This window comes from Phocoena sinus, chromosome 5 (genome assembly GCF_008692025.1).
Source record: "Phocoena sinus isolate mPhoSin1 chromosome 5, mPhoSin1.pri, whole genome shotgun sequence".
Lineage (NCBI taxonomy): Eukaryota > Metazoa > Chordata > Mammalia > Artiodactyla > Phocoenidae > Phocoena > Phocoena sinus.
Window position 1 is genome coordinate 87,539,160 of NC_045767.1, and position 27,426 is coordinate 87,566,585.

At 37.7% G+C, this 27,426-nt stretch overlaps 1 protein-coding gene across 1 annotated transcript; it reads right to left on the reverse strand.

The window, feature by feature from the left end:
- TMPRSS11B (transmembrane serine protease 11B) lies at window positions 1-27,225 on the reverse strand. The gene is given in 11 exon segments (XM_032631988.1): window positions 1-164; window positions 802-942; window positions 1,302-1,430; window positions 1,433-1,560; window positions 3,085-3,262; window positions 11,746-11,784; window positions 13,168-13,328; window positions 14,514-14,546; window positions 14,548-14,579; window positions 14,660-14,775; window positions 27,162-27,225. Coding segments are annotated over 11 exon segments (1,185 nt in total).
- Between the last annotated feature and the right edge of the window lie 201 nt (window positions 27,226-27,426).

Below are 27,426 nucleotides of genomic sequence, written 5' to 3' on the forward strand. Positions count from 1 at the left end.
TCAGAGTGCAGTCTTGGAGGTAATCCATCCACGATAAGCAGTCACTCAAGTATAGACACCTGGTTTATTCTTTTTCCCACATTCTTCACCCCAGCTTACTATTCCAACAAGTTGCCAGATATTCCTAGAGTTGGGATAAGCTAGTGGTCCACCAGAATCATTCTAGAATAAAAAGAGAAAAAAAATGTTTCTTGTCCTGAAACATTTCTTTCTATCTCTCCTCTGGAGTTGTCAACAGCCCCTAGGCAGTGAGACAATCCACCCTCTTTGGGCTTAGAACCGTGGGACTCTTGAATTTCTTCAAAACCCAGGGCAACTACAAACCAGAGTATATTACCTACAGCTGGACTGGAGTGGATTGGGAAGACTAGAAGCTGACTTTTTAATGAGTCCAAACTTAACTCTGGAGAAAGTGACTCAGAGGCTCCATGATGAAGCCTCTCAGGAATGCATGACATGTGCACCTGTAAAGCCTCCTGCTGCATCTCCTGATAAGAGAGAGGCAAGCATTCTAGTTCTGCAGGTTGCCCAGAAAATAGGGCCAAATTTATTTTATTACCTTGTAACTATGGATTCCTAGACTGAAAACTCCATGAGAACAGGGATTGTGTTCACCACTGCATCTCCAGCTTATGAGCTGGGTTCTGGTACATTAATGAGATTAATAAATGTTTGTTATGTGGATTGAAATAAGAAGCTACTCTGTGAAAATCATTAAGACAAAAAAAATTATGGTGATAAAAACTTCCATTGAATTAGTACTTCGGAAAAAATGATTTGATAATGTATCTAGAAGTATTTGACAGGCATCAGCTTCTCCTGACATAAATCCAGCACACAGCATTGTATCAGTTGCCAAGCCAGACAATGCATGTGGAGCATTGCAAACTATGTTATCAGTAATCTTCAAAAAAGCCTGCTGAAGTATCACTGGAAGAGAACCTAAGGGCAATAAATTCTGCATATCATGGAGATCTTAACCTTGTTTTTTGAGACAAAGAACATCTATGGAATAAAGCAGATTCTCTTGGTCACCAAGAGCCAGACCAGTCCCAGGCTAGATTGCTTTCTTTCTAATGTTTATTAGAGCTGGCTGCCTCACACATAAATTCCAAATTTTCCAATTCTTATTCCCAGAGATATTTTAGAAATTGAAGACAACACCATGCCTTTGGTCCCATCACTTGGTTTTCTTTTCAGTATATTTATGGACTGGTTAATTGTGTGAAAGAATGATTGATTGATTGATTGATTAAATAATTATTCTTATGAAGCTATTACATATTTACAGAAAAACTTACCATTTATATAAAGTGTTCCCCATTCTGTAACTACAACACTGTCATTTTCTGAGAGCTTCATTTTGGCTTCAGAAAAACAAATCCTATGAATGTACTTTGTAAAAGAGACTTCTTCAGCAAGCTGCACAGGGCAATATCATCATGAACCCCAGCTCTGCTATAATTTTCATGAAAAAGAATGTTTTGGACTTTCTGTGTCATATATGGTTTATTTACTATAGTTACAAAGTTGGCAGTCCAATCTTCTGAATTATTTTTCCTGGAGGACACAATTTAATTAAAATACACTCAGTTTGGGGGCCAAAACGGTATTCACAGTGATTATCTTATCACTTTAAGGTGTGAGTTTCCCAAACAACACTATAAAGCACTTAAATTCTTATTTTTAAAATGTCTTTGATGTGGGGATGTCATAAATGCTACAGACACATAAAAATAGTGCTAAGGACTATTACAGCTGTCAGCCTTCTTCAAGTCCTCCTAACTAGAGTCACTGATGTCTCCTGCTAGTTCAGCCCCATCTGGTTTCTATGCATTTGAGTTGGGTAAGAATCATATAAGCAGTCTCAGTGGATGGAGTCCAGAATCACTCATACTGTCATATACCCTGGGCTGCAGGAGCCTGTGGCAGGCTCTGGGCATCCGTCTGCATACATAAACAATTGCAATCTGTTCTCACCCAATCACCCCATTATGTTTACCAAGTCAATGCATCTTGGCTTCTAATTTAGATTTTCTGACCAGTTTCTCCAGTTCCCCTGAGATTCTTTCCCAGTTTAGGCCCTAAGATCCTATTTAACTATTGTCACTTCCTCAAAATGTCAGGTGCCTTTTTTTTTTTAAGGTTTCAAGACCTTCATGTAACTGTGACCCTCTTCAGTCCTTCTCTCCTTCTGAAATCTTCAGTGACTCCACACATTCATTAGCTGTGTTTCTCCAGTAAGTAAGCATCTTGTCATTTAGAGGTGTCCCCAATGAATAAAACTACATTTTCTAAGCATATTTTCTAATGTTTCCTTTTACAAATCTTCTCTACTTCAAATAGTTCTTTCTGTTTGCTGTCCATAGAATACAACTTGTGTTGCTCCATCTCAACACATTTGAAGAAGGCTATTTTTCCAACTCGAAATGCATATTATTTTTTTCTGATCTACCTACCCCAATCAATCAAAGCTTATATCTTTAGAGTCTAGATCAAATCTTACAACTGAATACCTCAGCTAGATTGTGTTCTCTTTCTTCACCAAGTTTCCATAGCACGTGCTATCTGTGTTGTGCATGTGACACTTACTACACTGTGCTGCCTTATACCTTTAATATATCACGTTTAAATTTCTTCAACTAGATTGTAAACCCCCAGAGGGTAAGACAAATAAGCACCCTGTAACTGGAGTCAGACATACCCAAGTTCACACTCAGTTTCTTTTATTTAAGAGCTGTATGATCTTGGTCAAGTTACATCACCATTTCTAAACCCTAGTTTCCTCATCTTTAAATAGGTTAAAGTATACCTTTCATACGGAATTATTGTTATGATTAAATAAAATGGTGTAAGTAAAGTACTTAACATCAGGCCAAAGCCCCTATTTGGAAAATGTTAATTGCTTCCATTCACTTTTCCCTTAGTTGCCCAATTTAAATGTCTTTGCTGCCCTTCAATTATGTAAGTGGTTGTAAATTTCATATGGTCTTGGCAGAACCTTACACATTTAGGTTAACCCCACAGACCTCCCAAATAGGCCTGCAACCAGAATCCTGCATTTAGTCAGACTTTCAAACTTACTTAGCAAAGCAGTGAGCTGCAGATAGGAGCCACCTACTGCTGATCAGAGAAACACCACAGTGGTGTTGGCCTTTCCACTGCATGCTTGCCTGCCATGGCCAGGCCCCCGTCAGGGCATTTTCCCCATTCACAATTCGGTTGCCTGCTGTGATACTATTGGTCAGTCGTCCCCCACAACCTGAAGAAAGGATTTATTTATATAAGAGCATGTATCTTTCATTATATTTTTTAAGAAATATATTTTAAAACATTATTTGAAACCCTTCAATGATTGTCCAGCATCTCCTAATCAATGTTGTTTCTTTCCTGGAATGTACCCTTATCATGATAGCCCATTCCATTCTTGTTTGGGTGACTTTTACTTTTCCTCTTTTCCAGTTTCAAGCATTTTTCAACTACTGATTTTTGTTGTATCTATCTGTTATAACTCTAGTCTCCCCAAGTACATTGCATAATTCTTGAAGGTGGAGACTTTGCTTCATTAAGGTCTGTATCTTGTATAGCATATGCAATGCTATCTGTAAAGCCCCATGTAGACAACAGATACTTCATAAATATCCACTGAACGAATGAATACATGTATGTATCACACTGTAGGCCTCATGATACTCTAAAGAGAATTTGCTTAAAAGGTACAGAACTATTATTTACCTTATAATAAATATATTTGATATAGCCTAGTTTTGCATTTTCTTATTATCCTAAGTTGTTCGTTCTTCCTTCACTTTTTTTATTTTTTTTTTTTATTTTTTTTTTATTTATTTTTTTAAACATCTTTATTGGGGTATAATTGCTTTACAATGGTGTGTTAGTTTCTGCTTTATAACAAAGTGAATCAGCTATACATATACATATGTTCCCCTATGTCTTCCCTCTTGCGTCTCCCTCCCTCCCACTCTCCCCATCCCACCCTTCCAGGCTGTCACAAAGCACCGAGCTAATATCCCTGTGCCTTGCGGCTGCTTCCCCCCAGCTATCTACCTTACTACGTTTGTTAGTGTGTATATGTCCATGACTCTCTCTCGCCCTGTCAAAACTCACCCCTCCCCCTCCCCATACCCTCAAGTCCGTTCTCCAGTAGGTCTGCGTCTTTATTCCTATCTTACCCCTAGGTTCTTCATGACATTTTTTTCCCTTAAATTCCATATATATGTGTTAGCATACGGTATTTGTCTTTTTCTTTCTGACTTACTTCACTCTGTATGACAGATTCTAGGTCTATCCATCTCATTACAAATAGCTCAATTTCATTTCTTTTTAAGGCTGAATAATAGTCCATTGTGTATATGTGCCACATCTTCTTTATCCATTCATCCGATGATGGGCGCTTAGGTTGTTTCCATGTCCTGGCTATTGTAAATAGAGCTGCAATGAACATTTTGGTACATGACTCTTTTTGAATTTTGGTTTTCTCAGGGTATATGCCAAGTAGTGGGATTGCTGGGTCATATGGTAATTCTATTTGTAGTTTTCTAAGGAACCTCCATACTGTTCTCCATAGTGGCTGAACCAATTCACATTCCCACCAGCAGTGCAAGAGTGTCCCTTTTCTCCACACCCTCTCCAGCATTTATTGTTTCTAGATTTTTTGATGATGGCCATTCTGACTGGTGTGAGATGATATCTCATTGTAGTTTTGATTTGCATTTCTCTAATGATTAATGATGTTGAGCATTCTTTCATGTGTTTGTTGGCATTCTGTATATCTTCTTTGGAGAAATGTCTATTTAGGTCTTCTGCCCATTTTTGGATGGGGTTGTTTGTTTTTTTGTTATTGAGCTGCACGAGCTGCTTGTAAATTTTGGAGATTAATCCTTTGTCAGTTGCTTCATTTGCAAATGTTTTCTCCCATTCTGAGGGTTGTCTTTTGGTCTTGGTTATGGTTTCCTTTGCTGTGCAAAAGCTTTGAAGTTTCATTAGGTCCCATTTGTTTATTTTTGTTTTTATTTCCATTACTCTAGGAGGTGGGTCAGAAAGGATCTTGCTGTGATTTATGTCATAGAGTGTTCTTCCTATGTTTTCTTCTAAGAGTTTGATAGTTTCTGGCCTTACATTTAGGTCTTTAATCCATTTTGAGCTTATTTTTGTGTATGGTGTTAGGGAGTGATCTAATCTCATACTTTTACATGTACCTGTCCAGTTTTCCCAGCACCATTTATTGAAGAGGCTGTCCTTTCTCCACTGTACATTCCTGCCTCCTTTATCAAAGATAAGGTGTCCATATGTGCGTGGGTTTATCTCTGGGCTTTCTATCCTGTTCCACTGATCTATCTTTCTGTTTTTGTGCCAGTACCATACTGTCTTGATTACTGTTGCTTTGTAATATAGTCTGAAGTCAGGGAGCCTTATTCCTCCAGCTCCTTTTTTCGTTCTCAAGATTGCTTTGGCTATTCGGGGTCTTTTGTGTTTCCATACAAATTGGGAAATTTTTTGTTCTAGTTCTGTGAAAAATGCCAGTGGTAGTTTGATAGGGATTGCATTGAATCTGTAGATTGCTTTGGGTAGTAGAGTCATTTTCACAATGTTGATTCTTCCCATCCAAGAACATGGTATATCTCTCCATCTATTTGTATCATCTTTAATTTCTTTCATCAGTGTCTTATAATTTTCTGCATACAGGTCTTTCTTATCCTTAGGTAGGTTTATTCCTAGATATTTTATTCTTTTTGTTGCAATGGTAAATGGGAGTGTTTTCTTGATTTCACTTTCAGATTTTTCATCATTAGTATATAGGAATGCCAGAGATTTCTGTGCATTAATTTTGTATCCTGCTACTTTACCAAATTCATTGATTAGCTCTAGTAGTTTTCTGGTAGCATCTTTAGGATTCTCTATGTATAGTATCATGTCATCTGCAAACACTGACAGCTTTACTTCTTCTTTTCCGATTTGGATATCTTTTATTTCCTTTTCTTCTCTGATTGCTGTGGCTAAAACTTCCAAAACTATGTAGAATAAGAGTGGTGAGAGTGGGCAACCTTGTCTTGTTCCTGATCTTAGTGGAAATGCTTTCAGTTTTTCACCATTGAGGATGATGTTTGCTGTGGGCTTGTCATATATGGCTTTTATTATGTTTAGGAAAGTTCCCTCTATGCCTACTTTCTGGAGGGTTTTTATCATAAATGGGTGTTGAATTTTGTCGAAAGCTTTCTCTGCATCTATTGAGATGATCATATGGTTTTTCTCCTTCAATTTGTTAATATGGTTTATCACATTGATAGATTTGCGTATATTGAAGAATCCTTGCATTCCTGGAATAAACCCCACTTGATCATGGTGTATGATCCTTTTAATGTGCTGTTGGATTCTGTTTGCTAGTATTTTGTTGAGGATTTTTGCATCTATGTTCATCAGTGATATTGGCCTGTAGTTTTCTTTCTTTGTGACATCCTTGTCTGGTTTTGGTATCAAGGTGATGGTGGCTTCGTAGAAGGAATTTGGGAGTGTTCCTCCCTCTGCTATATTTTGGAAGAGTTTGAGAAGGATAGGTGTTAGCTCTTCTCTAAACATTTGATAGAATTCACCTGTGAAGCCATCTGGTCCTGGGCTTTTGTTTGTTGGAAGGTTTTTAATCACAGTTTCAATTTCAGTGCTTGTGATTGGTCTGTTCATATTTTCTATTTCTTCCTGATTCAGTCTCGGCAGGTTGTGCATTTCTAAGAATTTGTCCATTTCTTCCAGATTGTCCCTTTTATTGGCATAGTGTTGCTTGTAGTAATCTCTCATGATTTTTTTTATTTCTGCAGTGTCAGTTGTTACTTCTCCTTTTTCATTTCTAATTCTATTGATTTGAGTCTTCTCCCTTTTTTTCTTGATGAGTCTGGCTAGTGGTTTATCTATTTTGTTTATCTTCTCAAAGAACCAGCTTTTAGTTTTATTGATCTTTGCTATTGTTTCCTTCATTTCTTTTTCATTTATTTCTGATCTGATTTTTATGATTTCTTTCCTTCTGCTAGCTTTGGGGTTTTTTTGTTCTTCTTTCTCTAATTGCTTGAGGTGCAAGGTTAGGTTGTTTATTCGAGATGTTTCATGCTTCTTAAGGTGGGCTTGTATTGCTATAAACTTCCCCCTTAGAACTGCTTTTGCTGCATCCCATAGGTTTTGGGTCGTTGTGTCTCCATTGTCATTTGTTTCTAGGTATTTTTTTATTTCCTCTTTGATTTCTTCAGTGATCACTTCATTATTAAGTAGTGTATTGTTTAGCCTCCATGTGTTTGTATTTTTTACAGATCTTTTCCTGTAATTGATATCTAGTCTCATGGCGTTGTGGTCGGAAAAGATACTTGATACAATTTCAGTTTTCTTAAATTTACCAAGGCTTGATTTGTGACCCAAGATATGATCTATCCTGGAGAATGTTCCATGAGCACTTGAGAAAAATGTGTATTCTGTTGTTTTTGGATGGAGTGTCCTATAAATATCAATTAAGTCCATCTTGTTTAATGTATCATTTAAAGCTTGTGTTTCCTTATTTATTTTCATTTTGGATGATCTGTCCATGGGTGAAAGTGGGGTGTTAAAGTCCCCTACTATGAATGTGTTACTGTTGATCTCCCCTTTTATGGTTGTTAGTATTTGCCTTATGTATTGAGGTGCTCCTATGTTGGGTGCATAAATATTTACAATTGTTATATCTTCTTCTTGGATCGATCCCTTGATCATTATGTAGTGTCCTTCTTTGTCCCTTTTAATAGTCCTTATTTTAAAGTCTATTTTGTCTGATATGAGAATTGCTACTCCAGCTTTCTTTTGGTTTCCATTTGCATGGAATATCTTTTTCCATCCCCTTACTTTCAGTCTGTATGTGTCTCTAGTTCTGAAGTGGGTCTCTTGTAGACAGCATATATAAGGGTCTTGTTTTTGTATCCATTCAGCCAATCTGTGTCTTTTGGTGGGAGCATTTAGTCCATTTACATTTAAGGTAATTATCGATATGTATGTTCCTATTTCCATTTTATATATTGTTTTGGGTTCGCTACTATAGGTCATTTCCTTCTCTTGTGTTTCGTGTCTAGAGAAGTTCCTTTAGCATTTGTTGTAAAGCTGGTTTGGTGGTGCTGAACTCTCTCAGCTTTTGCTTGTCTGTAAAGGTTTTAATTTCTCCATCAAATGTGAATGAGATCCTTGCTGGGTAGAGTAGTCTTGGTTGCAGGCTATTCTCCTTCAGCACTTTCAGTATGTCCTGCCACTCCCTTCTGGCTTGTAGGGTTTCTGCTGAGAGATCAGCTGTTAACCTTATGGGGATTCCCTTGTGTGTTATTTGTTGTTTTTCCCTTGCTGCTTTTAATATGCTTTCTTTGTATTTAATTTTTGACAGTTTGATTAATATGTGTCTTGGCGTGTTTCTCCTTGTATTTATCCTGTATGGGACCCTCTGTGCTTCCTGGACTTGATTAACTATTTCCTTTCCCATATTAGGGAAGTTTTCAACTATAATCTCTTCAAATATTTTCTCAGTCCCTTTCTTTTTCTCTTCTTCTTCTGGAACCCCTATAATTCGAATGTTGGTGCGTTTCATGTTGTCCCAGAGGTCTCTGAGACTGTCCTCAGTTCTTTTCATTCTTTTTTCTTTATTCTGCTCTGCAGTAGTTATTTCCACTACTTTATCTTCCAGGTCACTTATCCGTTCTTCTGCCTCAGTTATTCTGCTATTGATCCTATCTAGAGTGATTTTAATTTCATTTATTGCATTGTTCATCGTTGCTTGTTTCATCTTTAGTTCTTGTAGGTCCTTGTTAACTGTTTCTTGCATTTTGTCCATTCTACTTCCAAGATTTCGGATCATCCTTACTATCATTATTCTGAATTCTTTTTCAGGTAGATTGCCTATTTCCTCTTCATTTGTTAGGTCTGGTGGGTTTTTATCTTGCTCCTTCATCTGCTGTGTGTTTTTCTGTCTTCTCATTTTGCTTATCTTACTGTGTTTGGGGTCTCCTTTTTGCAGGCTGCACTTTCGTAGTTCCCGTTGTTTTTGATGTCTGTCTCCAGTGGCTAAGGTTGTTTCAGTGGGTTGTGTAGGCTTCCTGGTGGAGGGGACTAGTGCCTGTGTTGTGCTGGATGAGGCTGGATCTTGTCTCTCTAGTGGGCAGGTTCACGTCTGGTGGTGTGTTTTGGGGTGTCTGTGGCCTTATTATGATTTTAGGCAGCCTCTCTGCTAATGGGTGGGGTTGTGTTCCTGTTTTGCTAGTTGTTTGGCATAGGTTGTCCAGCACTGTGGCTTGCTGGTCGTTGAGTGAAGCTGGGTGCTGGTGTTAAGATGGAGGTCTCTGGGATATTTCCACCGTTTAATATTATGTGGAGCTGGGAGGTCTCTTGTTGACCAGTGTCCTGAAGTTGGCTCTCCTACCTCAGAGGCAGAGCCCTGACTCCTGGCTGGAGCACCAAGAGCCTTTCATCCACACAGCTCAGAATAAAAGGGAGAAAAAGTAGGGAGAATTAGTAGAAGTATGAGTAAAGAAAGAAGGAAAGGAGGAAAGGAAGGAAGGAAGAAAGAAGCAAAGAAGGAAAGAAAGGAGGGAGGGAGGGAGGGAGGAAGGAAGGAAGGAGGGAAAGAAGGAAAAAAGACAGAAAGAAAGATGATACAGTAAAAATAAAATAAAGTATAATATAGTTATTGAATTAAAAAATATTTAGAAAAAAAAAAAAGGGACGGATAGAACCTTAGGACAAATGTTGGAAGCAAAGCTATACAGAGAAAATCTTACACAGAAGCATACACATACACCTTCACAAAAAGAGGTAAAGGGGGAAAAATCATAAATCCTGCTCCCTGAGACCACCTCCTCAATTTGGGGTGATTCGTTGTCTAAAGGAGGGAAGGAAGGAAGGAAAGAAAGAAAGAACGAAGGTAAAGTATAATAAAGTTATTACAATTAAACTTAATTATTAAGAAAAAGAATTTTTAAAAAAAAGTCATGGACGGATAGAGCCCTAGGACAAATGGTGGAAGCAAGAGTATACAGACAGGATCTCACACAGAAGCATACACGTACACATTCACAAAAAGAGGAAAAGGGAAAAAAATCATAGATCTCGCTCCTAAATTCCACCTCTTCAATTTGGGATCATTCCTTGTCTATTCAGGTATTCCACAGATGCAGGGTATATCAAGTTGATTGTGGAGCTTTAATCCGCTGCTTCTGTGGCTGCTGGGAGAGATTTCCCTTTCTCTTTGTTCTCACAGCTCACAGGAGCTCAGCTTTGGATTTGGCCCTGCCTCTGCGTGTAGGTCGCTGGAGGGCGTCTGTTTTTTCGCTCAGACAGGACGGGGTTAAAGGAGCCGCTGATTCGGGGCCTCCGGCTCACTCAGGCCGGGGGTTGGGGGATGGGGGAAGGAGGGGCACTGCGTGCGGGGCGGGCCTGCGGCTGCAGAGGCAGCGTGACGTTGCGGCAGAGGCCGGCGTGACGTTGCACCAGCCTGAGGCCCGCCGTGCGTTGTCCCGGGGAAGTTGTCCCTGGATCCCGGGAACCTGGCAGTGGCGGGCTGCACAGGCTCCGCGGAAGAGGGGCGCGGAGAGTGACCTGTGCTCGCACACAGGCCCCTTGGTGGCGGCAGCAGCAGCCTTAGCGTCTCCCGCCCGGCTCTTGGGTCCGCGGTTTTAGCCGCGGCTCGCGCCTGTCTCTGGGGTTTGCGCTTTCAGCCGCGGCTCGCGCCCGTCTCGGGGGCTCGCGCCCTCAGCCGCGGCTCGCGCCCGTCTCTGGGGTTCGCGCTTTTAGCCGCGGCTCGCGCCCGTCTCTGGAGTTCCTTTAAGCAGCGCTCTTAAACCCCTCTCCTCGCGCACCAGGAAACAAAGAGGGAAGAAAAAGTCTCTTGCCTCTTCGGCCGGTGCAGGCTTTTCCCCGAACTCCCTCCCGGCTAGTCGTGGTGCACTAACCCCTTCAGGCTATGTTCAAGCCGCCAACCCCAGTCCTCTCCCTGAGCTCCGTCCAAAACAAAAACCCGAGCCTCAGCTCGCAGCCCCGCCCGCCCCGGTGGGTGAGCAGCAAGCCTCTCGGGTTGGTGAGTGCTGGTCGGCACCGATCGTCTGTGCAGGAGTCTCCCTGCTTTGCCCTCCGCACCCGTCGCTGTGCACTACTCCACGGTCCCGAAACTCCCCCCCTCCGCCTCCCGCAGTCTCCGCCCGCGGAGGGGCTTCCTAGTGTGTGGAAACTTTTCCTCCTTCACAGCTCCCTCCCACTGGTGCAGGTGCCGTCCTTATTCTTTTGTCTCTGTTTTTTCTTTTGCCCTACCCAGTTACGTGGGGAGTTTCTTGCCTTTTGGGAGGTCTGAGGTCTTCTGCCAGCCTTCAGTAGGAGTTCTGTAGGAGTTGTTCCACGTGTGGATGTATTTCTGGTGTATCCGTGGGGAGGAAGGCGATCTCCGCGTCTTACTCTTCCGCCATCTTCAAGGTCCCCCCCACTTTTTTTAAAAAACTAATTCAGACATGATATTCTTCATGATTCCATTCTTTGGAAACAGTTCTCATTTCACCCTTTTGGACAACCCATTATAAATGGTCAGTGTTTTTCAAAAAGAAATGCCAGATAGATATGTGGTATATCCAATAATTTTGAAAAACTACTATAGATTTCCAGCATTAAGTACTTCTAGATCCTTTTTAGCAAAATGATGGGGAACTATTTTTGAATGTGTTAAATTTATAATAAAGTTTCTAAACTTACAGTTATTGGTAAGCATTTCAGCATTAGCCTTGCTGATTTCTGAAATTAAAATAAAAACATAAGGTTGATAAAATATCACCAAGCAATTCTCTTCAGCCCGAGGACTAAGTTTCCTAACCCAATTACTCCCAACATTTAACTATTCAGACTAGTTCATGTATTGTCTATCAACCCCTCTCACTTCTACTTGTTATATTTTGGCCATCTCTCCGCATCTCTACCAGGTAGTATAGGAAAAGGGAAAAGGAAATAAAAAAGCAAAGCTCTCAGTTTTTTGATGGTTGAAGTAAAATATTTAGTGAAGTAAGAAGCTGACACTCTTACTAAAAATGGCACTGGGCATAATCTTTGGATTTTTTTTTCCCTATGATAATTCTCATTACTCTGAAATGTAGTTATCTATATTTTAAAGAAAAAACCCAATTCAAATTATATTTCATTAGACCTATCCTGCTCTTTAGAAGTCATCTCATTACTAAGACTGAATTATGAAATTTTGAGAATTTAACTTAAATTCAAGTCTCTTTTCTATTGGGAAGAGGCTTTAGAGAGAAAGAGAAGAGAGAACTAAAAAAAGACACATCGGAAAGTGCTGACTCTGAATCCCTGGGATACAGAGGGGCAGTAACTTGTACAGCCTTCTTTCCCAATGACTACCCACAAAGGAATCGTATCGCTCCTTTCAGAACCTCTACCTCAAACTCACTTCTCATGAGTGGCCCATTGGTGACAGGGACTATGTTCTGAGGCAAAAGAGCTGTAACTGGCAGCTGGCAGCCATCAGAGCTTCTGGATCAACTGTCAGTCTGGAAGAAGCACAAAACGGCTCTGGAAACACAAGCTTATCACCTAATAGACCTTTTAACAATCCAATTTAACATTTGAAGAACTTCGTAGGACCTTTGAATGTTTACAAACTTTACTTTCTGTACTGGGGCAAAATCCTATCATTTTCTTCCCTTGTTTTCTAGGGAATTATTTCAGACAGATTTTGTCTTTAATAGTATTACTTCCATTCTTCCACAAGAAACAATGAGAACCCCCGTCCTCAACTTCACACTGACTTCTGCAGTCTTCACGCTTAATGATCAAGAAAACCCTGTCTGTTTCCTATGAGTTCCTGACAAAAGTAGAAGTAGGGAGGAATAATGCTTCAATTATTATTGTTCACCCCCTTTCCATCCATTACAGCCAACCCTTCCAAACTCACAAGCATACCTGTAGCTTAACACTTATTTCTGTCACTGTGCAGACAGATTCTATAGCACTGCCTTCTCCACTACCACCTCAATGGTAGGAGTGCCACAGTTGGGAAGACTAGTTTTTCCTAAGCAAATTCCTGAAACTCTTGGTTCATTTTTTTTTTCCAGTACTTTTTTTTAATAGTTTAGATAGTTAAGTAGTAGAAAATAAGTGAAATACCTATAAGTTCGATGGAAGTGGGAACTGCATTCCAAGATGCCATGTTGTCCTTCAACATCAGATGTAAGATAGCCTTGATTTTAGTCCTCATGCTGTTCTTTTTTGCTGGAGGAAACTTGAATGTCAACTGTAACTGTACACTTGAACCATTGGGATAAGAACTAGAAGCAACAGAAATGTTCTAGTGTGTTGTTTCTTGATTTTTTAGATGTTTCATGAACACATTGGATTTGCCACATTTTAATTATTATATTGCCTTCACATACATATTAAAAAAATACACAGATATTGTCTCAGTATAAATAAAGTGCAATGGTCCCTAAAAATTTAACTGGCTAAGAGGTATTGTTCATGAAAGAGGATATGAACCACAAACTAGAAATCAGAATATTTCAAACACATTTGAGAAACTGACCAACAAATAATTGACTTGAGATTTTATAATAATACAGTAAAAAGTGTTCTTGTACAGATATTTTCTAATAATTTTAGAGAAAGAGATAAATGAGAACTTAAATGCAGGGCCAGGAAGCATTCAAAAGATATTGTCTGTAGGTAAGTAGATTGGTTGGTCCATTGGTTGGCTAGCTGGATTTTTTGTTTTGTTTTGTTTGGAGAGTTCAGACTTCCCCAGAATAGATATTGGCAGTTACCAAATTACAGGTGTCCCTCCTTTTATCACTCATCCCCTATGCCCTGTGATACCTGTCTCCCTGCAGCCCTCACCACTACCACCATCAAGCACACTTACAATACATATTTAGACAAATGTTATCTCAAAAGATTCACTTTTGTTCACAGGCATTACAGTGATGGTAATTATTAAAGAGACCAAAAGAGGATTATTTTAGGAAAGATATGGCCAGATGGGTATGGATGGGAGAAGAGGTGGCTAGTATATAGGTAGCAAAACAATCAGATCAGACTCCTTGTTTTGCATAGTTACAGTTATCTTTTATCATAGAAATCAATTAGGACTGACTGCCACCAAAAACCTTACAATTCTCCTTCAAGTACAGAGATTAAAGATATGTACAGAACACTTCCTACACTGAATAAAAATTTGTTAAATACAGTGATACTTTAATTTATGGGGAGCTCTTTATCCCTTCCCTCCCTCCCTCCCTTCCTCCCTTCTTTCCTTCCTCCCTTCCTTCCTTCCTTCTTCCCTTCTTTCCTCCCTTCCTTCCTTCTCTTTTGCTCCCTCTATCTCTCTTTCTGTTTCTTGCTGTTGTTGTTATTTAAAACTGGAGCTGATATGACATATTACCTACTTCTCATTCCATAAGATCTTTCTTTTTAATTATTTTTTTGTTCCATAAGATCTTGAATGAATTTGTACTTACAGAAGTTTGATGACTTGAGAGTTGATATACTCTGTATACACCAGAATTTTGAAATGCATCAGACATCTGTCAAGAGAAAAAAACAAAGCCACCACATGTTTCAATCAAATTTATAGTAAAATTAGTAAGATAAATCTCTGACTTACCATAGTCTCAATATATTTTCTCAGATCTGTGCTGACTTGTGAAACTGCTTTTTCACAATTATCATTGTATATGACTCCAGAAATATGAAAATCACCTTGGTAATAGTAAGTCTTCCCTGTGAAATAAAGAAATACTTAGAAAATTTTAAAATAGAAAGTGACCTCAAGTCCCTCCATATCTTTATCTCAAAATTAATATTCAATGGATATACTCAGACAGGGAAATTAATTTACTACCACTTGAATGAGAGATTCCCCTAGCTTTCATCCAACTCTAGTTACTGTCAGTATTAACAAAGATTGTGTTAGCTCCTAAGCCAGAATCCTAGAGTAAACCCATCTTCCAAAATGACTTCAAACAACCTTTACAACAGAGTTTGAGTGTTTATTTTTACTTCAAGAAGCCCAGTTCAACTAATTTAACTTCAGGAAATATAAGCTCGTCCAGCCTTGTATCTGAAATTGTAGATAGTTGATCATATAGAGAAATTCAAGAGTAAATTCTCATCCACACACTTCCTGCTCAAGCCAGGATGCCTGCAGTTCTACCTTTTGCATCACTCCTTTCCACTAAGTCACTGTTCCCCCAGAAGAAGAAACAATGTTAAATGCAAACTATATTTTGGAAGGATAGCTAATTAAGCTACTGGTCCTCACTAACATGCTGACAGGGCTTCTTTATGAGGGTTTGATTTGGAAAACTCAGAGCACTATAAATAAGGACATTTTGTGAATAAAGTTATTTTATTATTATTATTATTATTATTTTGCGGTACACGGGGCTCTCACTGTCGTGGCCTCTCGCGTTGCGGAGCACAGGCTCCGGACGTGCAGGCTCAGCGGCCATGGCTCACAGGCCTAGTCGCTCCGCGGCATGTGGGATCTTCCCGGGCCGAGGCACGAACCCGTGTCCCCTGCATCGGCAGGCGGACTTTCAACCACTGCGCCACCAGGGAAGCCCCACAATTTTAAAACATCAATCTCACTGTAATTTATCTCCTACAGCCCATACCAGGTATCATTTCCTAGATCAGACTTCCCTATAGCCACATTCTGATACTGCATTAGCAGTTAAACTGCAAAGTATTACAAACAGTAGTTTTAATTTATTAAAACTTCATTTCCAACCATTTGAATTGGATTAACCTGATTTCTGTTATACAGTGAAGAGTGTTAAAAAAAATTCCAAAACAAAATTCCTCAAATTCTGTAAAGATAAACCTTTTTTTTTTTCATAGAGGACTTTAAATTATTAGGGAGAGGCTTGTGAATAAGGAACAAAGAAACTAATGATCAAATGAAGCAAATGGCCTCCACCACCAACTTTCTTCTGGAACTCGAGGAAAGCCAAGAGTCAGTGGAAAGGAACTCACTTGAAAATCTATTAAGTTTTGTGGGCCCACTGCAGTTTGTCAAGTGCTAATTTAGGATCTGTGTTATAAAGTACATTATTCTAAAAATCTATAATGGCATTCAGGTTTTTAAATTATTTCTAAAAGACATTCAAGCTAGAAAATATGGTTTTAATTACACTATTAGAGAACAAAAATGGTAGTATCTTATGAGTGATTATTTTTAAAAAGTAGACAAAATTTTGCTGAACTTTGATTATTCTTTTTCCAAATTTCTGAAACTTTCCCAGAGACTTTACAGGGCCTCTAGACCTCAGAAATAATAGCATGGGTCCAGAAACAAAAATCTAAATTATAAAAAGCAACCAATTAGCAAAAAACTAGAAAATACTCTGTAGCAACCTGTTAGCTTTTATAGACTTAATCTCCCAAATAAAATCCCATTTACCTGAACATAATGTTCTGATTGTGGTGGTGATGTCAGGGACAAGGGTAGTGATTGATGATGGCAATGATGATAGTGGTAATAAAAATAAGGGCCTTCTGGTGTAGATTTTAAGATGATCAGTGTTTCACAGGTTTATGTGCTACATCCAGTGTTGGTTGGTTTGTTTTTATGGGCTGGCTGAAATATAGAGAACAAATAAGATGAAACTTGTCCAACTAGCGTTAATGACTGTCGTATTTCTATGGTTTCAAGATAGGAGTCATCCAGGGGGTGACAAACTTCCTTGACTTGGCTATTTAGAAAAAGTAATAGCCTAGTCTTGGACTAGTCACTTAAAATGCACACCCAAGAAACAGCTTTGTGGTAAATCAGGATAATCCTAACTCTTGTGTTTGACCAATTCCGTCATTCTGGCTTCTTCCTCCTCAACTGAAACCATCTGTAACTATGTAGAAGTTTCTGACAAAAGACTTTCCACAAAGTACCGATTTTAACATAACTAATATTGCCATCATTTTGATATAATGAAATTCTATTTAATTGCAGTTTATATTTTCATTTCCCTAATTACCAGTGAGAATGATCATTGTGATCATTATTTTACATATTTCACTTTTCAGCCATGCTGCAACCCCAATTTTTGTGTTCTGACTCTTAAAGCCAGTGAGACTGTGGCTTTCTGCTTAACTTTTTAGCTCCTCTACATCACCTGGACTGGCCAGTGCCCTCTGGCAAGAAACCATATGTATGTAAATCTTGCCCAGTACGGTCCCTTCCCTTCATGAATTGACTCTGAGACAGTTTTTATCAGTTTTTTGTCACTCTGTACTGCCTTCATATGGTTTTTATATTTTTTCCAAAGTTTATAACTATTAACTCTAGAAGGGCTTGATATAAGAAATTTCACCATTGCTGGAAGTGGAACGAGTTATTGGTGACTTTTAAAAAACAGAATTTCTTAATTTTAGTTTAAAATTTGTCAATATTTTCTTTCAAGGTTAGTATTTTATGTGTATATATATGTAGTTTGTTGAAGAATTCCTTGCCTTTTATAAAGATATACTTGTATGTTTTATTTTAAAAACTTTAATGTGTTACCATCTGCATTTAAGTCACCAATTCACATTGCATTCATTTGTGTGTATATTATGAAGTAGGAGCATTTTTTTCCATATGACTATTAATTGACCCTGTACATCTTATTGAAATCATGCATGTGCAATTCTTTATCTACTGCCCTGCAAAGTCACCTCTGTTATAAATCAAGTATAAATCAAATGCAGGTCTCTTTCTGAATTTTTTATTGTTTCTTTGATTTATTTTTTTATTACTGTGCCATATCACACCACCTTAGTTATTGAAGTTATAGAATGTCTTGTGTCAACTTAAAGAAAAACACACAACATAAGAGTTGTGAGTTTAAGTTGTATTCAAGGTCTTACTGAGGACTAGCCACTCAGTTAGCTCTGAGGAAACTGCTGCAAAGAGGTAGGGGAGAAACCAGTTTATATATGATTTTTGGCTGGGAAATACATGCAATCAAGCATACATCTTGGTAAAAGTGTACTGCTATCACAAAGAACAGATATCTCAAGTCAGTGATTTTAGTGCTTTTCTATGTATGGGAAGATGCAGGAATCCGGGGTTATTAAAATTCTTCTGGAGATGTTTATCTAGACAGCCTCATCCTGTCATCCTCTTAATTTCTTCTCAGATTGCAGTAGGTCAGCGAATGTAGTGGGTTATGACTTAATCCTTGTAGAAAACACTTGTTTTTCTCTGTTCACACTTGATATCTGGTATGTAAGCCCATATTTGTTTTCCTTTTTCTAAATTATTTTGGCTATTTTTAGTCCATTGCCTTTACTTATAAATTTTAACATTGATCAATTTCCAAAAAGAAATCTCTAGACTTTTATTGATATAGCATTGAACCTATAGATCAATTGGGGACGAATTGACTTCTTAATATATTGAAGCTTCCAATCTGTGAACTTGGTACATTCTTTCATTTATTTAGATTTTCTTTAATTTCTCTCAATAGTGTTTCACAAGTGTCTAAATAGAAGTCTTATACATGTTCTCCTAGGTTCAGTCTCATGTATTTGATTTATTCTATCCTGGTGTAAATGGTATTATTCCTTAAATTTCGTGTTATATTTATTGCTGACATAGAATACAATTGACTTTTGTCTATTGACCTTGTATTGAGAAAACTTAATTCATTTATTAATTTTATTTTTTCTATTTGTATATATATATATTTTTAATTTATTTATTTTATTTATTTATTTTTGTATGTGTTGGGTCTTCCTTGCTTCACGCGGGCTTTCTCTAGTTGCATCGAGCGGGGGCTGCTCTTCGTTGCAGTGTGCGGGCTTCTCATTGCTCTGGCTTCTCTTGTTGCAGAGCATGGGCTCTAGGCCCGTGGGCTTCAGTAGTTGTGGCTCACAGGCTCTAGAGAGCAGGTTCAGTAGTTGTGGCGCACGTGCCCAGTTGCTCCGCGGCATGTGGGATCTTCCTGGACCAGGGCTCAAACCCGTGTCCCCTGCATTGGCAGGCAGATTCTTAACCACTGCACCACCAGGGAAGCCCTCTATTTGTATATTATTTTAGATTTTTAGCATACACCTACATCTTCAAGTAAAAACAGTATTATTATTTCCTTTCCATCGATTATATTTTCTTTTTTTTTGGTTGCTTGGTTGATTGATTGCCTTACATTATAGAACTCTAGTACACTGTTGAATAGAAAGGGTTGATAGCTGGCATCCTTCTCTTGTTCCTAATTTCAGGGAAAAGCTTTCAGTGTTTCACCATTAAATAGGATGTTTGCTATCATTTTATCAGATTAAAGAAGTTTTCTTTTACTTTTAGTTTGCTAATTTTTATGATAAATGAATTTTGAATTTGACCAAATGCTTTTTTTTGCATTTATTGGGATAATCATATCATTTTTCTACTTTTATCTGACCAATATTGTGAATTACATTGATTGATATTTAAATGTTAAACCAACCTTGTATTTCTAGAATAACCCCAACTTGATTGCAAATAAAATATACATTTTTTGTGTCACTGGGTTTCATATCTTATTTTGTTTAGGATTTTTGCATCCATGCTTCTGAAAAAGAATGACATAATTTTATTGTCTTTTAATGTCATTGTTAAGTTTTATAATCAAGGTTATGTTGGCCTTATAAAACAAGTTGGAAAGTAACTATTTTATTGCAAATAAAATTTTAAATTTATATCAAGTGAAAAAATTCCTAGAAAAAAATTCAAGTCTCCAAAACAGATGTAATCACCACTCTAAGAAATGCTACCTGCCCTTCAAGCATACCACCTTTGGACTTTGCACAAAGTCAAAATAAACTAACTCCCTGAGATTCAGAAATTTATTGGGTTGGCCAAAAATTGCCTATAGTTTTTAAGTAAAAATAAAAGGCACATTTTAAATTTTCACCAAGAACTTTATTGAACAACATATTCACCCTTTGTTCCACTACCTTCTGCCATTTTTCAGGCAACTTCATAATTCCATCTTCCTAAAACTTCTTATCTTTTTGAACAAAGAACTGTTCCAGGTGCCTTTTACAGTCTTCCAGGGAATTGAAATTTTTTCCATTAAGAGAATTTTGTAAAGACCAAAATAAAAGGAAATCTGAACGTGCACCAAAATAAATGGAAATCTGAAGGTGCAATGTCTGGTGAATATGGCGGATGAATCAGAACTTCCCACCCAAGCTCTAACTGTTTTTGACTGGTCATCCAGGAAACATGTGGTCTTGCAATATCCTGATGGAAGATTATGCGTTCTCTGTTGACTAATTCTGGATGCTTTTCGTAGAGTGCTGCTTTCAGTTGGTCTAACTGGAAACAGTACTTGCTGGAATTAATCATTTGGTTTCCCGGAAGGAGCTCATAATAGAGGACTCCCTTCCAATCCTACCATATACACAACATCACCTTCTTTGGATGAAGACTGGTCTTTGGTGTGGTTGGTGGTGGTTCATTTCGCTTGCCCCATGATCTCTTCCATTCCACATTATTGTACAGTATCCACTTTTCATCACCCGTCACAATTTGCTTTAAAAACGGAACGTTTTCATTACGTTTAAGTAAAGAATCGCATGAGGAAATACGGTCAAGAAGGTTTTTTTCACTTAACTTATGTGGAACCCAAACATCAAAGCGATTAACATAACTGAGCTGGTACAAATGGTTTTCAAGGCTTGATTTGGATGTTTTATGTCGGCTATCTCCCACATGGTATAATGTTGATTGCTCTCAATTAATGTCTTGATTTGATTGCTATCAACTTCAGCTGGTCTACCTGACCGTGGAGCATTGTCCAGCGAGAAATCTCCAGCACAAAACTTCACAAACCACTTTTGACACATTCGATCAGTCACAACACCTTCTCCATACACTGCACAAATCTTTTTTTGTGTTTTGGTTGTGTTTTTACCTTTCTTGAAATAATAAAGCATAATATGCCGAAAATGTTGCTTTTTTTCTTCCATCTTCAATATTAAAATGGCTACACAAAAATTCACCAATTTTGAAGTCTTTTTTTAAATGCATGCTGATATGACAGCTGTCACATACAATCTAACAAAACTGTTTTGAATGAAGTTAAAGACAACTAAGTGCTACTAGAGCCATCTTATGGAAAAAACCAAATGAACCTTTTGGCCAACCCAATATTTGTTGAAACAGCTAATAGAAATATGATCCGTGACTCATAGAGATGTTATATGACATTTACTGTCAATTTATCTTTTTAAAACAAGACTTAAAGATTTGAAGCTGATGTATATAAAATATTTATATTAGATATCAATCATTTCATATTCATCTCTTTTTTCTTTTGATTTGCTTCTAATGTCAAAAATAGCAACTACTGAATGACGTGGTTCTTCAACTTTCCACGGATAAACAGTGTTGCTGCTGAAACAGTATAAGCCTTTCTTCCATCTTGAACAAAGCCTAAAATTTCAGTACTTATGCACTTTTTCTCCCCTTGGTCCCATAACCACAAAAGTCCTGTCAATTGTAATGGAAAATCACAATATGTCATGCTATATGTTAATGATCTGGTTGAACGCATCATAAATGAGTATATTATAGAATGCACATGTGTTCCAATACATTTCCCATAGGCTGCATGTCCCAGTTTCAATTCAGTTATGAAGTCTCAGTGTCTTAACAAACTTGGATAAGAATTAATGAAATGCTCTGTAGCAGCTGGAATTATCCATCTCATGACAGCACTTCCTCTTCCTGGGTTTATATTTCTCCACAAACATTATCATGACATTTGCATCCAAATATATTTCTTTTCAAAATTTTCAAAATCCTTCAAAGCCACCAAATCTGCAATAACTCTGGTCCACATTAATTTTAATATTTTCTGTCATAAAATTGCACATACCTCACAACAACTAATTACTATTTATCGTTCTATTTGTGCCATACTTGTTTCCCCAAGAAGATGATAAGATCCTAAAGTGCAGGGTTTATGTATTTTACTAATTTTTCATACATTCCAGGTTCTCAATAAGCACTTACAGGTTCATTGTCTGGAACAGGAAGCAAGTACCTCTTCTCCTTTCTCTTTATTGCTTGTTTATTCCTACATAGTATTTGGCTCTTATACTATTTTCTTTTGCATTTACAATAATATTTGGTTTAGCTCATCTAGTGAGGTAACAGTGGCCTTTTTCAGGACACTGTTTCTTAATAAGCATACATCTAACAGGACCTGGTTCTCAAAATAGCAAAACCAGAAGCTCAGTTTTATCAATAGTCGATCATGATCCAGGTCTAGGGAATTACTTCATATTTATCAAACTCATGGTGTATTTTTTTGACCAAGATGTCATGTAGTTAACTTAGAATGGAAGCTACAGTATTCCCTATCTATAGGATGCATGAGTCCATCACTAGGAAGCTACCTTCATATTCTCAAGTAACCTGGGTAACCTATTAACCTAGTCAATAGGTCTGTTAGTCAATAAGTGATGTAGGACTTCCCTGGTGGTCCAGTGGTTAAGACTCCGTGCCTCCAATGCAAGGGGCATGGGTTCAATCCCTGGTCAGGGAACTAAGATCCCACATGCCCTGAAGCATGGCCAAAAATTTAAAAAAAATTAAAAAGTGATGTATATGTATCAAATTCAAATATTCTGATACTTGAGTGCCCGCCCACTTCCTATAAATCCTCTAGATAAAACACCGTTTCTTGTGCATTGGTAATTTTTTTTGCTAAAACTATAACTTCATTATATACTCTGTTCAGACTAAGGAAAGTTGAAAGAAGATTGACTTTCCTTGCCAACCCTTGTAACATAGTGAACTGAAGTCTAACATTAATAAAAAGACTGTAAGAGACCAAGCTGCTGTTCAATAGGTTTCAGTCTTTTGTAAGATGAATTACATTCCTAGGTACTAAGAGTACTTACAAATGAAACTGTGTGCAGCATTATAGCTAATGTTTATGAAATTTTGATGAATCATAAGATGAGAGGAATACAAGAGTGGAGATAACACAGTTTATTTTTTATAATAGATATTTATTGGAGTATAATTGCTTCACAATACTGTGTTAGTTTCTGTTGTACAACAAAGTGAATCAGCCATATGCATACATATATCCCCATATCCCCTCCCTCTTGAGCCTCCCTCCCACCCTCCCTATCCCACCCCTCTAGGTCTTCGCAAAGAGAAAAGTTGTTATTGAAAATCATTTGCCACTGAGTCTGACAAAATTCTGGGTAAAAAAAAAAAATCAAGGATAAATTATTAAAAGTATGTCTTAAGCAAATCTAAAAACTGGGAGCAATCATTACTTGAAGACTATATTGATTCACTTAAAATAAATGTTGTGAGATTAACTTTATACCACTTAGATTAGGAAAATAGGGCAATGTGGTAGACAGAGGTACTTAGAACTCTTACTGTTTCCATCATCATCTTAATAATTATTATCATCACTAATATAACAAAGATAATAGCTGCCATTCATTGAAGGTATACTATCAGTCTTATATTGCATCTTCCAAGCTTCTATACACCTTTCATATTAATTTTTTCAACAATTCTATGAGATAAATTTTGCCACTCCCATTTTACAAATGAGGAAATTGAACTTCAAGGAGTTTGTTACTTGTCAAAGGTCACCCAGATAGTGAGTAGTGAAATCAAGATTAATTTTTTAAAAATATATGTGACTGACATGGACCTAAATGTCCATTGACAGAGGAATAGATAAAGAAGATGTGGTACATAGATATAATGGAATATTACTCAGCCATAAAAAAACCAAAATAATGCCGTTTGCTGCAACATGGATGAACCTAGAGATTGTCATACTGAGTGAAGTAAATCAGACAGAGAAAGAAATATCATATGATATCACTTATATGTGGAATCTTAAAAAAAATGGAACAAATGAACTTATTTACAAAACAGAAATGGAGTCACAGAAGTAGAAACCAAATTTATGGTTACTATGGGTGAAGGGGGATGAGGAATAAATTGGGAGATTGAGACTAACATATACATACTACTATATATAAAATAAATAACTAATAAGGACCTAGTGTACAGCACAGGGAAATCTACTCAATACTCTGTAATGACCTATATGGGAAAATAATCTAAGAAAGAGTGGATATATGTATAACTGATTCACTTTGCTGTACACCTGAAACTAACACAACATTGTAAATCAACTATACTCCAATAAAATTTTTTTTAAAATACATGGGTCTGGGACTTCCCTGATGGTCCAGTAGTTAAGACTTCGCCTTCCAATGCAGGGAGTGCGGGTTCGAGATGTGGTCAGGGAGCTAAGATCCCACATGCCTCGGGGCCAAAAAAACAAAACATAAAACAGAAGCAAACAAATTCAATAAACACTTTAAAAAAAAAATACATGGGTCTGGCATTTCCTGTAATGATGGACTAAGGAATTCAGACCAACACTTCTGATAATTATAGTAGGAAAGATGGGTAAAATCAATAGAGATTCTGTTGACGAGGTCATAGAGATAACAAGATAAAAATTTCAGGGCCAAGATCTCGGTGAAGATAAACTCAAAGAAGTTGGGTTAGCCTGCCATTTGGAGCTGCTATTTCTGAAAAGTATGCTAAAGCTGAGTAGGGCATCTGACAGTATCAGGGCAACAGCATAAAAAATTGGAATCCAGGGCCCACACTGGGTAAAGGTGGTTGATAAACCCAACATGCTTTGAGTTGGGGTCCTGAAAGGCAGTTTGCTAAATGAAAGTATATGCCCAATGACTGAATTGGATATCTCTATGAAAAACAATAATGATACTTGGTCCCTACATGGCATTCTACTATAGGAGGATCATAGATCTTAATGTAAAAGGAAAAATAATAAAGTTTTAGAAGATAATTTAGGAAATAGTCTTAATGACTGTGAAGACAGCAAAGTTTTCACACACACAAAAAAGTATTACCACAAAATACCATACCTTGTGGTATTTTTACATAATAAAACATTCCACAGCATTTTAAGTAAAAGAACTTCAGATGCGTGCAGAAACATAGATAATTCTCACAAATGAAAAGTTACACAATAATATATACCTTATGATTTCATTTCTGTAATATTCAAACACAATTAGATGTAGAGTATAGAGTTAGAAGTCTAGGTTACTGTTTTCTGGGATGCTGGCAGTGTACTATTTCTTGACTAGGTGGTAATTACATGGCTATTCACTCTGTGACAATGTATTGGTCTGTACCTTTGTCTCCTGTGTTCTTTTCTGTGTTATACTTCACAGCAAAATTTCTGAAAAATTAATATGTAAGCTATTCAAAAGGAAATTATTTCTGTATGAAAGCAAAATAAAGAGCCTGTCAACAATATGTACTGAAAACTTACTACACTGCCGAGCACCTTGCAAGGTGCTATGAAGGTAGATATGAAAGATGCTGAAAAGAATGCATCTGCAATCTAAAGAGGTTAGATGTGATAAGAAATTTAATATACCTGAAACATATGTGAATATTGTTATTATAATAACTAAATGACTTTTTCCAAGAAAACTTGTCAAGAGTTACACATTTCAGTGCACTCCATTTTCAGATGGAGTTTTCATAAGAAGAAAATGAGTACCCATTATTTACATAGCTAAATGTGTAAAATTTTAAATATACTGCTGGTATTTAAAACCCCTACTCTCAAATTTTTTTTTTTTAGTTGGAGTATAATTGCTTAACAATGTTGTGTTAGTTTCTGCTGTACAGTGAAGTGAATCAGCTGTATGTATACCTATATCCCCTCCCTCTTGGACCTCCCTGGTCCCCCCATCGAATACCCACCTAGGTTGTCACAGAGCACCGAGCTGAGCTTCCTGTGCTTTATAGCATGTTCCCACTAGGTAACTATTTTACACATGGTAGTGTATATATGTCAATCCTAATCTCCCAATTCGCGCCACCCTCCCCTTACCCCACTGTGTCCACATGTCCATTCTCTATGTCTACATCTCTATTCCTGCCCTGCAAATAGGTTCATCTGTACCATTTTTCTAGATTCCACATATATGCGTTAATATACTATACTTGTTTTTCTCTTCCTGGCTTACTTCACTCTGTATGACAGACTCTGGATCCATCCACATCTCTACAAATGACCCAATTTCATTCCATTTTATGGCTGAGTAATATTTCATTGTATATATGTACCACATCTTCTGTATCCATTCATCTGTCATTGGACATTTAGGTTGTTTCCATGTCCTGGCTATTGTAAAATCTTTATAACTATAAATATATTTATGTGATAAATGTGATTTTGTTCATATAATTAAACATTACAAATTTATCCTTAGCAAATACTTTCCAAATTACTGGGGAAAGAACTACTGAAGTTGTAGATACTACATATTTTCTTATGGTTTGCAAAATATTTTTAGTGTCCTGAAAATACTAATATTTTATACTACTTCACCTGAGTATTTTTAAGAATGCAATCACAAAGAGCAAATGAATTCTCTTCTTTTATCATAGTTTTTAAGTATAGATATTCTAATTGTCCCCTCAGAATTATTCCACCTGGACCAGTAAGTCTTCTTTCCTGGCTGAAATTCTGATTTGCAGATTTGTAGCACCATCTAGAGTTCTACCTACATATATCTCTGTGGGCAAAAAAGTCCTTTTTTTTTTTTTTTTTGGCACTCTAATCCTAGGTTTATTCAACACAATTCTTTCCTCTACACTACAAAGTACACACACAATATTACCTAAAATGTTACATACAAAGTTACAAAACTCAAAACAGAAAATATGTAGTACTGACTGTACAATAAAAGCCAAAAAACAATGTACATGTTGCCAAGGTAACCTGCACGACCACCATGAATACCAACAAAATGGGGGGCTTCTGTGATGACCTGACAGAGATGGCTCTCAACTTACCAGTTTTAGAGAGAAAGGGAGACGTGTGTGTGTGTGTGTGTGTGTGTGTGTGTACACGCACATGAGTACACATGGAAAGAACTATTTTGGGTATTTGGCCCTAGAGGTCAGAAGAGGACTCAAGCAGGAGAGCAGGGCCAGGCTCACAGGAACAGCAGTTGCATAAAAGCACACCCTTTCCTGTGGGACCCTGCAGGTCAACAGGTTAGGGCACGAGCAGGCCACCAGATCGGCCCCAGGTCACCTGTGGAACGGGAAAACATGCTCCCAGTCTGGGGCTGTACCACCTCCTGGAGCCCCCGGCTCATCCCTGCTGGATTTGCCACTAAACTGACTCTCAGGAACTAGAAATGTTGAAGATTTCTAGCCAGAAAACTGGAGGGCATCTTTATAAGCACGACCCCAAACCAACAACACTCCTGCAGCCGGAACTCTGCCGCCAGAGCAATTACTGCCTTCACCTTCGAAGCCTGCCCCTGAGTGAGGAATTTCTTTCCTACCGATCCTCC